The sequence below is a fragment of the Diospyros lotus genome, chromosome 1 (genome assembly GCF_014633365.1).
Source record: "Diospyros lotus cultivar Yz01 chromosome 1, ASM1463336v1, whole genome shotgun sequence".
Classification (NCBI taxonomy): domain Eukaryota; kingdom Viridiplantae; phylum Streptophyta; class Magnoliopsida; order Ericales; family Ebenaceae; genus Diospyros; species Diospyros lotus.
In genome coordinates, this window is record NC_068338.1 from 28220955 (window position 1) to 28238200 (window position 17246).

At 37.3% G+C, this 17246-nt stretch overlaps 2 protein-coding genes and 1 pseudogene across 4 annotated transcripts; 1 reads left to right on the forward strand and 2 right to left on the reverse strand.

Moving 5' to 3' along the window:
- The first annotated feature begins 623 nt into the window (after positions 1 to 623).
- LOC127801687 (serine/threonine-protein kinase PCRK1) lies at positions 624 to 5535 on the forward strand. Of its 3 annotated transcripts, none has more exons than XM_052337028.1 (4): positions 626 to 1337; positions 2221 to 2488; positions 4089 to 4211; positions 4663 to 5535. In XM_052337028.1, exons 1-4 carry the CDS (start codon positions 901 to 903, stop codon positions 5221 to 5223), a joined length of 1389 nt encoding a protein of 462 aa, XP_052192988.1. In that variant the 5' UTR covers positions 626 to 900; the 3' UTR covers positions 5224 to 5535. The 3 variants fall into 3 exon arrangements, with proteins under 3 accessions (XP_052193004.1, XP_052192988.1, XP_052192996.1); XM_052337036.1 differs by having other exon boundaries at positions 628 to 1299; positions 2228 to 2488; XM_052337044.1 differs by lacking the exon at positions 4089 to 4211 and having other exon boundaries at positions 624 to 1337.
- Positions 5536 to 5709: 174 nt separating this feature from the next.
- On the reverse strand, positions 5710 to 9684 carry LOC127801704 (probable serine/threonine-protein kinase PBL9). The gene is made up of 6 exons (XM_052337057.1): positions 9065 to 9684; positions 8275 to 8600; positions 7860 to 7995; positions 7631 to 7773; positions 7401 to 7524; positions 5710 to 6536 (listed from the first exon to the last, which is right to left on the reverse strand). The coding sequence occupies exons 1-6, from the start codon at positions 9114 to 9116 to the stop codon at positions 6097 to 6099; spliced, it is 1221 nt and encodes a 406-aa protein (XP_052193017.1). The 5' UTR covers positions 9117 to 9684; the 3' UTR covers positions 5710 to 6096.
- A 4815-nt stretch (positions 9685 to 14499) lies between these two features.
- LOC127814229 (pentatricopeptide repeat-containing protein At4g11690-like) lies at positions 14500 to 17239 on the reverse strand (annotated as a pseudogene).
- Positions 17240 to 17246: the final 7 nt, after the last annotated feature.

A 17246-nucleotide genomic window follows, 5' to 3' on the forward strand; every position in this document is an offset into this window, starting at 1 on the left:
ATAACAATAGTTATTTTTTTTTAATTTTTATAAATTCCTCCCCTTCCCAACTTTTGTTCTTTTTGCTAAAAAAAAAAAAAACTATAAAATCCAATTGAAACTGAAACTCAATAGCATGGGCTCTAAAGTTCTTGATTTTGATCAAAGAATTGAAATTACGTTCCATTCTAAGAAATATATAAAAAAGAGATTGGTGGCAATAGATTCAACAAGAAAAAATAATCATTTGTATGACCGAATCAAATGATAACAACGACAATAATAATGATAATATTAATACGTGCATAAAGAGAGAAATAAAGATAAAAAATATTTATCATCATGCAATATGATGTTATTTAGTAAGATATCTAATACTCAAGTAGATTAGAATTTTCTTATTCTTTTATTCTTAATTCAAGTATCGAAATTTTTTTAAGATATATTTTGAGCAGTTTTATTGCATTGTGATACTCAGTAAGAGCATAGGTTACGTAATCTTAATTGTAATTAAACCAAACACTAATCAAAACAGATAATTAAGGGGAGTAATAATTTGGTTTGGTTAATCTACGGGCGGCGAGCGTGACATAGACGCTCATCGCATCGCAGTCTGTTGACGCCTCCTCTCCTCGTGAGTCACACTGGATGACAATGAACAAACAAACGACACGGGCGACCTGCTCTCCTTGTTTTTCTATCATCTCGAAACACCTATTCATCGTGTCGCTTTCTGCTTCTGCTTCTCCTTCCGCTTCCGGTTATCTAATTCAGTTCCCTCTCTCTTTCTCCCTTCCCAAATCCCAGTTTGTTGATCTCCTCTTCCTCTGTTTCTCTCTCTGAGCCTTTCTTCCGGTTCTGCAAACCAGATGCCCCTTTCTAGGGCTTCCAAGCCGTTGCTCCAGTGATTGATCGGTGAACATGAAGTGCTTTCACTTCACCAACGGCGAGAGGCGAGAAGACGACGAAGGTACTGTCTCCGGCGTTTCCAGGACGTCTAAGGTCTCCTGGGCGCGCTCCTTCAGCGTCGCGTCCAGCAGCGTTGACACGAGGCGCTCTGAGTACGACTCCGATTCCAGGGACTTCTCCGACTCGTTCAGCTTCTACGACCTCCTGGTTCACCGCAGGGCCAACGATCTGCGGGTGTTCGCGTTTTCCGAGCTGAAATCGGCCACAAGAGGATTCAGCCGCGCTCTCATGATCGGCGAGGGCGGGTTTGGGTCCGTTTATCGAGGGGTTATTGGGGCGTCCGGCGACGGTAACGGTCCCGATTCGAAGATGGATGTTGCTATCAAACAGCTCAATCGCAATGGCTTCCAGGCATGCCCTTTCTTCCCCGCTCTACTCCACAAATATGGGTAAATATAGGTGTGTTTGTTGTGCAGAAGCTGGCACAGAAAAAAGTAGAAAATTCGAACAACATTTGCCCGTTTTCTTTTCTTCGGGCTCTAATATTAATAATACAGTGCGTTCCAGTCAAGACCCTTCTCTTTGTACTGTAAAAGAGTAGGCTGAAGTACAACATCATGTCTTCATCTATTAAATTTTATCCTACATGCAATCAGTAACGGTATTGATTGGCAAGGACATAACATGGATGTAGCGACATAAGAGATCGTTTAAATCAGACATTTTTATTCTATTTTTTCTTTTCATTTGTGGCGATACTTCCCGACCGATCTTATTTCCTGATCAATTTTTTCAGCTATAAAGATATTTGTTGCAATCGAATTGGAGAATTTTGTTTTCATACATAATTCTGTAGTGTAGTACTATGCAAACTGATAAGACGCCATCAATCTTGGCTGTGGCTCTGTTAATCTTTAAAGCACCATTTTTGTACACTTCCGATGCCGTTAATTTGTTGTGGAATGTGAAAGTGGGAGCTCAGGTTTTGAGCATTCCGAGAGTCGCTGCACTACCAAGCTAATGAGACAAATTGATTTTGCAGTGTCAGTGCTTCCTTTGCTTAAATGTAACTGAACTATTGATTATTCTCAGAAAGTGTGCCTACAATACCAAATGCTCCCATTTCTTTGTCAATCACTGCACTTTTAATGCCTTGTAAGCCATGTATCAAGTGAACAGGGTGGATTCCTCCGCCTATAGAACTAGTCTCATTTGTTGGTCTACGAGAATGGCAAAATGCTACATTGAATTATGTGAATTTTGCGAGAAACATTTTCCATTATCAAATTTATTTTAAGTTCATCTGATGGGCTTTGTTATTTTGTGTTCTAGCTCTCAGGGGCACAAGGAGTGGATTAATGAAGTGAACTTTTTGGGGGTAGTGAAGCACCCAAATCTTGTTAAATTAGTGGGATATTGTGCAGAAGATGATGAAAGAGGCATACAACGGCTTTTGGTGTACGAGCTAATGCATAACAAAAGCTTGGAGGACCATTTATTGTCTCGGGTAGGATCTCCTCTGCCATGGAAAACAAGATTGGCAATTGCTCAAGATGCCGCTCGTGGTTTGGCTTATCTACATGAAGAAATGGACTTTCAGGTCATTTACTATATTATTTAAGTACATGCATGCATTCTATATGCAATTCGGTTTATGGAAATGCAAGTCGCTCAAAGGTCTTTCTTAAGTTTCATTAGTGTCTCTCTCTCTCTGTAATAACTTGGGAGCATGTCAGACCAATTTTTGAACTTGAAGAATCTATACTGTCATTGTCTCTTTCTTTATATTTAACCATTATTACATGGTAACGGCAACAAAGTAATAAATTTCAACATTATGAACAGATACCAAATTTAAAACTATAGTTGCCATAAGTCACGCATGGAGATAAGAAACTCTTAGGAATGATTTGGATATAATGGCTTAAATTTAATAAGAGATATGGTCATTGGTAGATTTGATTGGTGACTCCACTTCATTTAGTAGACTAAATCTCGGTGGTGGTACTATTATTTATGGCTGCCACATGTCATTTCCCCCCCCCCCCCCCCCCCCCCATTAAAAAAAAAAAGAATGTTAAGTTGCAGGTGGATAATGCTGGCGGCAAACATGATAATGCTGGCCTTAAGTCATCACATCTTGAAACAAGCAACATGATTAAAAGATTGTTCATATTCCATTTGCATGGTTGTAGAGCTCAATGATATTTTGAGCTGAAAGGTGAGAGAGAAAAATGGTTTGGCAAGAAACCCAAATTAAACTATAATTAGCTACTAATCCTAAATACCTTTTATGAATACAAAATTTTGGGAAGATTTAGAGGGGTTGATATAAGAAATACCTAGGAGGTGAGTAAATGATCATGTGGGTAGAGAAGGGAATTGATATGGAGATATAACCGGAGGTTGTGGATTTGGAGAAAGAAATAATGAAGGTAAAGCTATTTCAGATTTTGCCACAGCGTATGAGCTCATCATAGCCAAAACTAGGTTGAAGAAATAGGATGAGACATTTGGTCACATGTAAAAATGGCTTATGTATGTTGCACCCTTTATGAACACAGCAAGTCACCAGTAAATATAATTTTTGACATCCATTGAAGCTTACAAAGGACAGCATATGCTCTTATTGAAGCCAAGGTTTCTTCATTTTAAGAAACTGCCTATGGAAAAATTCTGCTTGATGTTTAGTGAAATTAAAACTCTCAGTTTTTATGTGTGCCTCTATATGATAAACCAATTATTTAATCCTGTCATTGTGAAGCTGCCATGGGGAATTGTTTTCTACTCTTCTTGTTTCCCAGTGCTGATACACAAAAAAAAAAAAAAAAAGATTGCCATGGCCTTTTTTGCTAATTATGTCTTAAATCTTAGCAATGTGTAGTCTTAACAGAGAAAATAAAAAATGTTTCTTTAACACGAATGAATGCATGCATAAATGAAGAACCCTATCCAATTTGGATCTTTGGATAACAGGACACCGTGCATGAATGTTCTTTAGTTTATAGTCTCCCTTAGTCCCTTAGGTGACACCCTAGCAGCTTAGGCTGCGATCTCCCCATAAAAAGACTCAAGTTCAAGTCCCATTAAGTTACCTATTTAAAAAGTTGTTCAGCTTGTCTCTTTGGACTTGGCCATAGTCAGCTTTCTAAAGTCTAATTTGCTTGTTCTGATTTTGATCTGTTTTGTCATGGGTGCAGCTAATATTTCGAGATTTTAAAACTTCGAATGTTCTTCTAGATGAGGACTTCAATGCAAAACTCTCAGACTTTGGACTTGCTAGGCTGGGTCCAGCTGCTGGACTGAGTCATGTTTCTACATCAGTAAGTTTGTCTTTTCCTGGCATCTAAAGTCTAAACTAATTTAGTCCCAGGCTTACCCTCCATCAGGTACATCAACAAAAGTAGCCTTAATCCCACTAGGTTTATGCCCCTCCATGGTCATATTCTCTCTGAGCTTTTACTAAGTTTTCTTTGGTCTTCCTCTCCCTCGTATGCCTCTCATCAGGTGATTAGGTTTATTTTTATCTGGACCCACGCAGAAAGATTTTGTTCGTGAAGACTGATGATCTGGATTCTATAATCAATTCATCATCTACTACTTTTTTGTCGAAAATACTCCAGAATGAAATCTGTTCAATGATTAGTTGTGACCCTAACAGGGTGTTACATGTCCCCGTTTCCTTGTGATCTTATATCCAAACCTTTATCTTGCTTTAGGCAATTTTTGAGTTTAGAGCATACGTTTCTCTAATCCTTCACTTTTTTTTGTTAGGTTGTTGGCACAGTAGGTTATGCCGCTCCCGAATATGTACAGACTGGTAGATTAACTGCTAAAAGTGATGTTTGGAGCTTTGGTGTGGTCCTGTACGAGCTAATCACAGGAAGACGGGCTGTGGAAAGAAATTTGCCTCGGAGCGAGCAGAAACTCTTGGAATGGGTGAGACCTTACATCTCAGATTCAAAGAAATTCTACCTTATTTTGGACCCCAGACTAGAAGGGCAATATTGCATAAAATCAGCTCAGAAGCTTGCGCATCTAGCCAACAAGTGCCTCGTGAAACAGCCAAAATCTCGCCCTAAAATGAGTGTAGTAGTAGAAATGCTAGGAAATATTATTAGCGAGGCATCATTACAGGATGATTCTGCGCCTCAACCATCCAAAGATGATGAAGGCGCCAAGGAAGAGACAGAAGAGGAAGCCGAACCGGCCAAAGAGGAGAGCAATATCTGGAGTAAGGTTTTTGACTTTAAAGACATTGTCAACTTTAGGAATAAATCGATTGGGAAGTTGGATTGGAGAAACTGGACGCCAGGGATTGTGAGAACATGGTGAGACTAGATTATTATGCCCTTGTTCCAATCCTTCCTGCCACTCAAAACACAATTGCAGCTCTTTCTTTTTGAAGTCTTTTGTCCATACTATTCTGTTGATCAATCTTGGAGATAGCTAGCGGCTGTACCTGTACATAGGGTTGTTCTGAAAGCTGCATTCATGCAAAGTTGTTGTAATGCTTTCCGATTTAACCCGAATTTTAGGACAAATGTTCTCTCTCATTGCCTTTGTTAGCCGAGAAAGTGGTTTTGAGATGAATCTTCAACTAATCGCCATTGCCAAAGTTGGTGCATGTTCTGCACAGATGGTTTATGTTTTTGTTCCCAGATTTTGTCTGCTTCTTTCTGTTCTCTCGTAGTTCTTTCCTTTCCATTTTAGTGAACAGTGCGATAACACGCTGCTAGTCAAATGTTTACATTGGAACCAACGGAACCTTAATATATCCGCCCAGAATCATCAATTTCTGTCTACTGACGTGTGTAACTGTGAATAAAGAACAATTTCTTTTCCTTATGAAAACAGGAGCATAAGTTACATATTACAAACCAAGTAAACAAAACCAGACAAGTTTACTCGCTTGGTGAGTTTGAATTTGGGAAGGGGGATTCTACGAGAGCTAAAATTTCATGTACGCATAAGTGCTTATGCCTCCTACTGGTTTCCCCAAAACACTTTGGTAGACTGTCTGAAAGAAGCCATTCTTCAATACAATTCCTTTTTGAGTTTTACAGCTCACCCTATAATAGATTTCAGTCCACGCTTTTCCTTTGATTTGGAATATCAGCCAAAACCACTGTACAGTCCCATCTGAGCCCCCAGATCACTGCCGAAGAACCTGCAAGGCTGCAACACCACCTTTAAAAGTTGCTTGATTCACTTCCTATAGAGTGGGGAACTAGAGGGCCTGGGATAAGCAGCTGTGCTGTTTATATTCCCAGCATCATTTGCGCTTCTCCTCCGAGGCCTTGGCTCGCTACTGAGAACACCGTGAGTATTTCCAGTTTCCTTAGGGTCTTGGAGCTGTTCCAATCCCTTCACTACCTCATCCATGTTTGGCCTGAGCCTGGGTTCCATGGACAGGCATCGCATTGCAAGATTGGCTGCCCTAAAAGCAACCTCTAATGAGTACTGGCCTTCGAGACGATTGTCTAGGACACGAAAGATCTTCCGTTTGCTGGCCAGGTAAGGTTTGGCCCATTCCACCAAGTTGTGTTCTCCAGATGGCCTAGTCTTATCCACTGCTCTCCGGCCAGATAACATTTCTAGGAGAACAACACCAAAACTATATACATCACTCCTAGAAGTTAAATGACCTGAAATAGGTAAAAAGTAGAATTGAGTATCTCACGATGCATTAACCTTCTCAGAAAGCAAGACTTGGAATGAATAATAAGCTTTGAAATAGAAGACTCTATAGAAGTATGCTAAAGAAAAATAGGGAAAACTGCATCAAATTAAAAACAACGTGCAAAAATGGACCTCAGGGTTTCCTGAAGGGAGGATACCCTACGAAGTTCAGTACCCAAGCAAAGAGAGACAATTGCCCATTATTTTGAGCGAGTATAACTTCATTTGTTGGGCCCCTATGGCATGTCTTCATTGGGGCAAAGTCAGGAACTGGCTTTACCTTAGCCGTAACTAAGCATAGATGAATAAATAGTGAAAGAGATTAGGAGTCTGAAAACAGAGAAAGAGGACTAATATAGCAGACTCGAACTAGCTGGGAAATACTTAATTGAGCGAACAAAATAGAAATCTTTTCTTGTAAGTGACAAAAAAGAGCAGGCTGACAGACAAAAATGATAAGGAGACTGAACTCAACTTTCTTCCACCAGAACCAACCGTAGGCCAAGGTAGAATTACCAAATTAGAATTAGATTGGTTATTATGAAAAGGGGTATCTCCAATATACCAAATCAATGTCCCTTTCAGGCTAGGAAACTGGAAGAATTTCCAGGCAAAGCAAGGTGGTCAAAATGAAAGAGTAAGTGGACATGAAATAATATTTTCTAATATGAAATGATTATTCTTCACATTAGCTCTTTGCAATTATGAACCAGTTACAAGAACCCCTCTTGTATAAGAAAGATCAAGCATTCTGTTTGAAATTTCTGTATAAGGATTTTGTTTACACTGGAATGGTAAACCAAATAAAACTACTTCTGTCAAAGTCATACCGGTGGCCAGATACTCTGGAGCTGCATATCCATAAGTTCCCATGACCCTAGTGGAGACATGGCTTTTATCACCTGTTGGCCCATCCTTGGCCAGCCCAAAATCAGAAAGCTTTGCATTGTAGTTCTGACATCAAATGATTGAAAAATGCTTATCAGAACAGGAGGAACAGTGAGTATCTTGGGAAAAAAAAAAATCATTGTCAAAAACTTTGCTTTTCGAAGTCATATACCTTATCCAGTAATATATTAGAAGTTTTGAAGTCCCGATATATCACTTTTGTTTCAGCACTGTGTAAGTAAGCGAGTCCCTTTGCAGCACCAAGAGCAACCTTCAACCTAAGCCTCCACGAAAGAGGTTGGAAGTAAGAGCCTCCTGTTATACAACAATTTACTCTTTCATTACAAAAGCCTCATAGAGGAAATTTCAGATTAAATTTCTAAAATAGGTTAGAAACTTACTCCTGAACAAATGATTCTCCAAGCTGCCCCTGGGCATGAATTCATACACCAGAAGCCTGTGTTCATCCTCCAAGCAATATCCAATGAGTTTCACAAGATGAGGATGATAAAGCTGACCCAGATAATTCACTTCTGCCTGTAGGACCAGCAAAAATTCAAATAAATGAATGAATTACACACATCCGTTTGATAGAATAAATCCACCAGCAGTGTGTATTGAGGAGGAAATTCAAAATTAAGCCAAATCTTCCAAGAGGACTCATGAATGATTTTGCAAACTCAAATGTGCTTTGACCAAAGATGGGAAACTGTTCTTGCAAATGCAAAGACCAAAATTGCCTCAAAACAAGGCATGAGATCAGTTGTCAGAAAATGATATACTCCCAATAAGCAGAGAAAAGAACAAACAACTAACCAGCCACTCCCTGTGCCCTTGGAATCCATCTTGATTAAGCCTTTTCACAGCAATGACCATCCCAATCCCTGGCTTTGTAGCAGCAAAAGTGCTCTCATCAATCCAACCCTTGAAAACTGAACCAAAACCTCCTTCCCCTAACACGCTATCGGGCCGGAAGTTCCTCGTGGCCGTTTTAAGATCAGCGAAGCTAAAGTTCTTCAAATTAGAAGACTGCAATATTTCCATCTCACTTCGAGGAGTTGGAGGCACAGAAACTGACGAACGTTTGCTGCTAGAACCACTAAGATCCTTCCCATCTGTGCTAACATTTTTTGAACTCTCCCCTGGAAGAAAGAAAATGCAGTAAATTTCACATCAGCTGGAAAGTGATATCCATCGCAAATGCCTACGGTCTTTGGGGAATCTGAAACCCAAGAACTAGATAAACGAAGTAGTTTCATAAACAATTGATCTGAAAAGGCACAATTAACTTCAGAATTCTGAATCAACTCCATTCTGCAGAAACATGGTTTCCTCAACTTGTCCAAATGGAATAATTGCATATAATACAGTCAGTAATGTGTCAGAGGCACAATCACGATTATCCAACCCAAGAACAGCTCCAAACCAAATTGGGAGATCAGTTTGGAAAGCAAATTAATTGTTTCACTCCAACCATGATCAAACAAAACCAAGCCCCACATCAATTTATAGAAAAAGAGGAAGTCGGAAAATTAAGATACGCCCACACAATTAAAATTCCAAGAAAATGAAAGGGGTTATAATAATTGAGTGAATTTAACGGTACCTGTATGAGAGGGGCTCTCAGCTTTGATTCGAGCACTTAAGCAAATCCCCATATGGTACCGGAGCTACAACCAAGCAGAAGGTGAGGAACTAATTAACCAATCTTTGATTTCTCGAATTAACCCCCTTTGGCGAGAGCCCTCGAAACCCTAGAAGATCGTCCAAGAATTGGGCCTTTTCAGCCGCCGGAACAAAGCAGATCTGAGACCCCGAAACAGAGAAAAAAGACTTGGAAAAAAAAAACAACTGGCTTTTGCTTCAGTAGAAGAATCGATTGGCTCGCTTTACTAAACCCCAACTTGGGTGAATCAAAGCCAGTGCTCACGGAAGAAAGCAGAGAGAGAGAGAGAGATATATATATAATAGCTCCGTGAGCCTTTCAGCTGAAATCGATGAGCGAGAGAGAACGACAGAGAGGGAGACAGAGACAGAGAGACAGAGGGAGAGAGAGAGAGAGAGAGGTATCCAGGTATTCAGAATTCACGGTATTCTGCGAGCTTTGGTTTATGAGGACGCCAGTCCTCGCGGGGTCGAGCGATGGAGGCAGCTAAGGAAGAAGACGAGAAGCAGACAAAAAAGGAGTTGAGAAATGGGCATTTAATGGTGGTCTCGCGCGCGCTCTCTCTCTGTCCCCCTCTAGACTATTATAGTCTTGAATAAAAAGGAAGAGATAAGCCTCGTGGTCATTTTCGTCCCGATAAATTTTTTTTTTCTTTTTCTTTTACAGAGATAATGTAATCCACAAATAACCTGTCAATTCAAATTTAGGATTTAAAAGATTTTGATTGCTTTAAAACTAAGACTTTATTATTGATCCTAATAATGTTTGTTATTTGATCTTAAATCAAAAGGTAATCAATCATAATTAGCTGTCTTCTTCTTCTTCTTCTTCTTCTTCTATCAAATGTTTAATATGTCTTTGCATTTATTTTAAAAATCAAACACAACAACAACATATTATTAAACGTATTTTTATTACCAGTTCTAAGTGCCCTCTAGAAATAGAAGTGATGTTTGATGTGATACTTTTGTTCTTTTCCAAATATGCATGCCATTAAAATTTTGTGATTTCTCTTAATCATAATTAATAAAAAAAATTAAGTTTGCTAAGATATTTTATTAATACGAGTAAACTTTATCAATTTTATAATATCTCCCATTTTAGTTTAGACACATGAAATGAATAAGATATTTGTACTTGACTCGCTCATAAGAATCTAATAATAACGGAGTGGGCTTGAGCTTTTCACGTGAGAAAAGCAAGACTTATAATGAGCCAACTGACCCCCGCAGCAGCAGCAGCAGCAGCAGCAAAAGCCTAAAAGGAAGGAAGAAAATCAACAATGAATCGAGTGGTGCTGGCTGGCTGGCTGGCTGGCTGGCTACGTAGATAATATCTTTTTCGTGATTCGATAAATCAAGCACGGGACGGCACCGGCACCCCAAACCCCATCACGGTGTCGTACACACGAAATCCAAATTCGCCCTTTTCAGCTCGTTCTGACGTAGAATTTGATCGCCGCTTACGTACTGAGGAGCATTTTCCAGATGGAATCTGGACCGCTCCTCCAACTCCAATGATTCTCTTTCTCCATCCACCCAACCCAAGGACTTCATCCAGCAATCCAGGTTGGTTGACTGACCACTGTCGTCTCGTCAGGCATCTTCTATTCACGCATTACGTTACGTGGCCCCCCAAATTCGTGTTATCCTCCTACCCTATCCTATCCTATCATAAATAAATTTAATAAAAAAAAAGTTTATGATAATTTAAATGCGAATATATATATATATATGATTACTTGGATTGTGACATTCACGATCATATCATGTAGTAATTAATAATAATCTGATATTTAAAATTTTTGAATATTAAAAATGGAACCAAATACAGTTGAAGTTGAATGTAAACGAGACCTCCATCGTAAACTAATATCATTATTTAATTTCATTTGTTGACCGACTTAGCTCTCAAGTGAGCGAGTGGTTCGGGCGGAGCAGAGGGAGGGAGGGAGGGAGGGAGGAGGAGAAGCGTGCCGTGTGGGCTTTACCTTTACTGCGTGGACCCCCTACCCTCCCTCCTTGCCATTATTATGCTTCCAGAAAAGGGTGCTTTATTTCATTTCTAAACAAAGTGATTTGAAAGCTTCCAAACAAACAAACAAACAATGGGAGAAAGGTCCCGTGGCCCTACTTATTAAAAAAAAAAAAATTTGGGACATATTAATTATTATTTTATTAATAAAATTTGGTATTTGTTAATTCAAGGAGCTTCCATTTTGCAATCTTCTTGGACGTCCTTGCATGCAATTTTATAATAAAAACTTTTTAGATGGTTGTATAAAAATAGTATGATAAAAACTAAACAACAACAATATATTTATTTTTTATCTTATGTGGGGTTGATTATATAAATTTTAAATTTTTATATATTTCTATCTTTTGTTATATTCTTATTTAGATTCATACACTTCATATCAAATTTTAATGTCTCTATTAAAGTCTTTTTAACTCTGTCTCTACTTGTTTTAAACTAATTATTTCACTTCATCAACTCTCATCACAAAAACGTCTATTGGTCTTCTTATCATATGACTAAACCATCTTAGTTAGTCTCTCTTATCTTCTCATTGATTGACACTACTCCTACTTTATTACGAATAATCTAATTTCTAATTTTATTTATTTTTGTATGGCTGCACACCTATTTTAACATCATTATCTCTGCTACACTAGTCTTTTGCTCATGTTGGTATTTGACTACCCAACATTTTGAGTCATACAACAAGACTTGTCTTATAGCTGCCCTATAAAATTTTCCTTTCGATTTTAATAAGATTTTACTATTACATAACACCCTCGATGCATTTCTCTATTTTAGCCAACTTACCTTAATTCTATGCATGACATCCTCGTGATTTTTTCCATCTTTTTGAATAATTGATTCCAAATATCGAAAATAGTTTTTTCTCTGTATGATTTGACCTTCCAATTTTATTATAATATTCTTCACTCTTACATTCTTATTAAATTTACATTTCATATATTCTGTTTTCTTTTTGCTTAATTTAAATCCCTTAAATTCTAAATTATTTTTCCACAACTCAAGTTTAGTGTTCACTCCCTCTTTTGTTTAATCCACCAATACTATGTCATCTGCAAATAACATACACCATGGCATCTTTGTCTGAATGTGTTTAGTGAGTTCATCTATTATTAAAGCCAATAAGTATGGACTTAGTGTAAAACTTTGATGTAGTCCCATTATAATTTTAAATAGTTTAGTATCCTTTCCGTATGTTCTAATTCTTATTTTTGCACTGTGATACATGTCTTTAAGGGTTTATATATAAACTATTCGAACTTCTTTCTTTTTTAAAACTCTCCATAATACTTCTCTAAATACCTTATCATAGACCTTTTTTAGATCTATAAATATCATATATATGTCTTTCTGATTATCCCGATACCTTTTCATTAGACACCTCAATTGCTATATAGATTTCATTATTGACCTACCAAATATGGAACTTAATCACATTTTATTTTGATGGGCTTTTTTTTAATCTCATGCATGCATCCTTATTATATTAAAATCACATAATTTTATAATCTCATGCATGCATCCTTATTATATTAAAATCTTATGGATCAGCCAGCGGGGGAGGGGGGCATATTGAATTGAATTTAACTAAGGCTAATCAGTAATGAGAGGTTGGTTCTAGAGTCAACCAGTGATGTCAATTTGTTACCAACCCCACCCCTTGGCTGCGTCCCCATGATTCCCCAAACTGGGCCTCCCTCCCTCCCTCTACCGTGTATTAAATGCCTGCCCTAGCTGGGTTACGATAGATACAATCAATCACCATTTTGACAATAAAAATTTATATATTTTCTTTTACCCAAATCAAATCAAATCAAATCAAATTTTCGCAGTCCACCAATGAATAGAGAGTCAATTTTATAGTCTTTATATAGTTTACTTTTGTGTGGGACCTCAAAAGACTTTTTATCACTAAAAAAAATAAAATAAACTCAACACTTGTAAATAGAGTCGACATGGATTTGAACGGCATCGTATTAAGTAGCTTTTTGTAAATAAAAATAATAATATCTAATGGGATTAGGATGAAAGTTTTCACAATTCCAAGGGAATATTTTGACTCTCTGACCTTTCTATTGTTTTATTGTATCTTCTAGAACTAGAAGAAAAGTTTTCACATTTCCAAGTATAAAATAAACCTAATTTGGAGCCTTCTCATACACTTGCCATAAAAGATGCCAACACCCTACACTTTGTTGTTGCCATAATGGGATTGGGATCCCTCAAAGGTCAAAACACACCCAAATCTAATCTCGACAACATTGCCTTCATTAATTTCTTAACTTAAATAAGTTAACAATTTAATCCTTTAAAAGGGCAAATTTTGCTAGCAATAATCAGATAAGAAAGTAAATTAAGGACTAAACATAAGAATCATGAAGTTAAATTCATCAAGATAAATAATACATCATTAATGTGTTAAAACTACATAAGATATGTACCTTCTTGTACTCTAGAAAGGGGAAACATTTAATTATATATCAGAACTTGGCTAATGTTATACATGTGTAAATGATTTTTTTAACTAAATGATTTTGATGCAAGCTAGCCATTATTTAAATTTCAAAATCCAAATATTAATTATTCTAAACTTATTATGACATGTAATAAATATCTAATGAAGTATTTCTTAACAAAAAATTAAAATAAAATACTTTTGAAAATTTTGAAATTTCACTTATTTAAGAAATAAGTGCTTCCTTAAATAATAAGTGAACACAAATGCTCCCCCATATGCTTTGAGGATGGTTCTTATCTAAAAGAAGGGATGGCAATGTATCTTCTATTGGTTTTAATTATTATTTAAAACTAAAAAGGGTGAATCCATAAATGTATTTTGGTACTTTAGCAAAAAAGTATTATGACACTCTAAACTTTTAAAATATTTCATTAGAGACCTCTATTTTTTAAAAAAAAAATAGAATTATTAATTTTTTTTTAATTTATATTAAATTAAATATATTTCTGTACTTTACAAAAAAAAAAAACATATGACACCCTAACAAGTGAAATTATTAAATACTTTTTAAATAAGTTCGGGTGTCATGAGACATTTTTGATAAAGTACAAAAATGAATTTAGTTTAATACAAATTAAAAGGTGTTTAATAGTTTTATTTTTTTAAAATAGAGGTATTTAATGGAACATTTTAAAAGATTGGGTGTTAAGAGGATTTTTTTTTTGCTAAAATAAGGGTACATATATGCCTTCACATAAATTAAAAATAATATATAAAATTGAGACATGGACATAAGAACAGAAAGCACGGTAAGTGATATTGCTTAGTTAGGTACCTTTAACCTAACTCAAGAATTTGGATGGAATTACTTCTCCCCTGTTTCTCTCCAGGGATCTTAAATATATTTTACAAAGTCTCCTTTGCGGCATGGAAAGCTAGGCTTCTTCCCAACATTCTATTTTTCGATAGCTTAAACTTCTAAGATGAGAGTATAGGTAGAGACTGATGACTTCAAACTTGACTGTGCCATATTGTTTAGAAGACTTTCAGCTTCTTTCCACTTCCCATCCTTGCAGAGAACTTTGATGGTGGCCCCAGGGCACATCCCCACTGGTAAGGCTGTTCTGTTGGGTGCTTCATGGTCCTGATTATGTGTTCGAATTTTGTCAATAGGATATATTCTCGATTTATTTTTTTAGTGTAGCTTTAAAGATGAAGTGGTTGGATAGAGTGGTTAGCACTTTCAGTAATGAAACGTAATTGAAAAAAAAAAAAAAACTTTAATGGTGAAGTTATATATATCTGGCCGCATTTGGGATCATTTCATTGCTGCTCATTTCCCTGAGGAGTCTTAGGGCCCTGCAGGAGCTAGCTTCCTTGCAATACCCATGAATCATCATGTTGTATATCACATCATTCGGCTTCAAATGCGTCTCACTCTCACTCATTGACTTGAAAAGCTCCTATTCTTCCATCATATTACCTTTTATGCACCTCCCACTTATCAAGACTCCATAAGTGCACACATTGGGCTCCAGACCAGCCTTCTCCCAGTGTTGAGATTTGGGGGCCTGAGGTGAAAAATAAAAATGGCCCCCCAATCATAAACTACATTTAAAATTATTTTTTTAAAATTATTAATTAAAAATTATATTTCTTGTAATTTTGAAGGCAAGAATATCAATCAAGTTTACATAATCAAGTTGATCGAGTAATTTTTTTTCAATAGACAGCATAGCCAATCCATGACACTAATAAAGCAATAATAATTTTAAACTTAATTTCTATATCTAGACTTGTAATAATAACAAGAAGAATAAAATGAACAAGGCATCTCTAGATTCTAGTTCAATTTTTTAAGAAGAAAATAAACAGTTATCATGTATATAAACAAAATGAAGACATCAATAAAATTATTATTTTTTTTGTCAGATTCAACCAACATCAATAAAATAGATATAGGCAAGCTATCCAATAATCCAAATCTTCGAATGTATCATAATTTTATTTTATAAACGAAATGAAATGAAAGAAAAACTAATCGCTAAAAGTTGAATGAAGCTAAGTAGTAACCAGTAAGCAGATCTAGATTATGGAGTTAGGGTTTCTGAGAAGCAGATTTGTTTCAAAGACTGAATTTGAGGTAGTGAACGACGGAGAGCGAGGCAGTGTGAGCGAGCCACCGGTGACCGACCACTAGGGCGAGGGCGAGAGCGAGAGGGCGAGCCTGGTGATGGTGTAGGGCGACGGAGCAGCAAGGCGCGAGCGATGGAGCAATGAAAGGCAAAAGCGAAGGCGAGCCACCGATGACAAGGGCAATGGAAGGAGTGACAGAGAGCGAGAGAGGGCAGCAAAAGCGAAAGCAAGAAAGGGAGAAGGGCAGGGGTGAACACAAAGTTTGCAGAGAAATAGGGTAGACTGTGGACAACTAGGCCCTTACCAAAAGAGGGGTTTCCAATTTGTGAGCCCCCAAATAGTTAGATTTTCATGGGCCCTGAGGCAACTGCCTCATGGGCCTCATGAAAGGTCCGGTCCGGCCCGGCCCTGCCCTCTCCATGTAGTAAAACAATTCAAATGAGTGCAATTTTGTTCACCCCTTTAACGGGGTGAACATGATCCTCAGAGAGGCCCTCTCTGTTAGTTTTGACTCCAAAGTATTAGGGGTCATGTTTACCCTGTTAAAAGGGGTGAACAAAATTGCCCTCAATTCAAATGACTTCTCCATGTCATCTAGTCTAACATCTGCATCAATTAGAATTTATATGTTGTTTTCGATGGAGAAATGCCTCTCTCCTCCATCTCCCTTACTAAATCAAGAGCTTGTGCTGGATTTCCTACTTTGGAGAAACCCTCAATTAGCATGTTATAGGAAACTAAAGAGGGTGGAAAACCAATGGACTTCATTTGGTTGAACAGAGTTAACGCTCTGTCTAGCTTCCCAACGTTACAGAACCCGTGTTCCAACACCCTCATCTCTCGGCACAGCCAGCCAATCAAAGTGTTATATATCACCACATTGCGGTCCATTCATCCCTCACGCATTTCATCAAACAGTTTAAATGCTTTACTCACTTTGCCCTCACTGCAAATTCATTCACTACAGTATTGTAAGTGTATACATTTGGAGAAGCACCGTCACGTTTCATCTCTTCATGCAGTTCAAACCCATCTTTTTTTAAGCCCTTTCTTGAAAAATCCATGATCAAAACCGTGTATGTATACTGATTAGCAACCAAACCCAACTCCTCCATTTTACGAAACAACTCTTTTGCTCGCTCAACGTCGCCACTCTTACAACACCCGTCAATCAAAGTAGTGTAAATAACAACGTTCGGCAGCCAACCCAGATCCCCCAACTGAGCCAGAACCTGAAAAGCTCGATTCAGGTCACTATTCTCGCAACAACCCTTTATCCACTCTTCTATTTTAAAGTTGTATTTCTAGTAATAATTTGATGATAGAAGAGTTCTATGATGCACAGAAATGCCTGGAGAATACCATTTCAGAGTTTTTGAAATGTTTCTTATATTAAAATGCTAAAAAAAAAATAAAAATAGATAATTTTAGTAATTTCAAAAATGTATAGATACCTTTACTAAATCAGGAGATTCCATTCCATCC

Coding starts and splice junctions, on each gene's coding strand:
- LOC127801687 (XM_052337028.1), top strand. CDS start 901: ATGAAGTGCTTTCACTTCACCAACGGCGAGAGGCGAGAAGACGACGAA. Junction 1,338..2,220: donor GCTCTACTCCACAAATATGG/GTAAATATAGGT, acceptor TTTGTGTTCTAG/CTCTCAGGGGCACAAGGAGT. Junction 4,212..4,662: donor TGAGTCATGTTTCTACATCA/GTAAGTTTGTCT, acceptor TTTTTTTGTTAG/GTTGTTGGCACAGTAGGTTA.
- LOC127801704 (XM_052337057.1), bottom strand. CDS start 9,116: ATGGGGATTTGCTTAAGTGCTCGAATCAAAGCTGAGAGCCCCTCTCAT. Junction 8,601..9,064: donor TGAGAGCCCCTCTCATACAG/GTACCGTTAAAT, acceptor TCTTTCTTCCAG/GGGAGAGTTCAAAAAATGTT. Junction 6,537..7,400: donor TCCAGAGTATCTGGCCACCG/GTATGACTTTGA, acceptor TACCTATTTCAG/GTCATTTAACTTCTAGGAGT.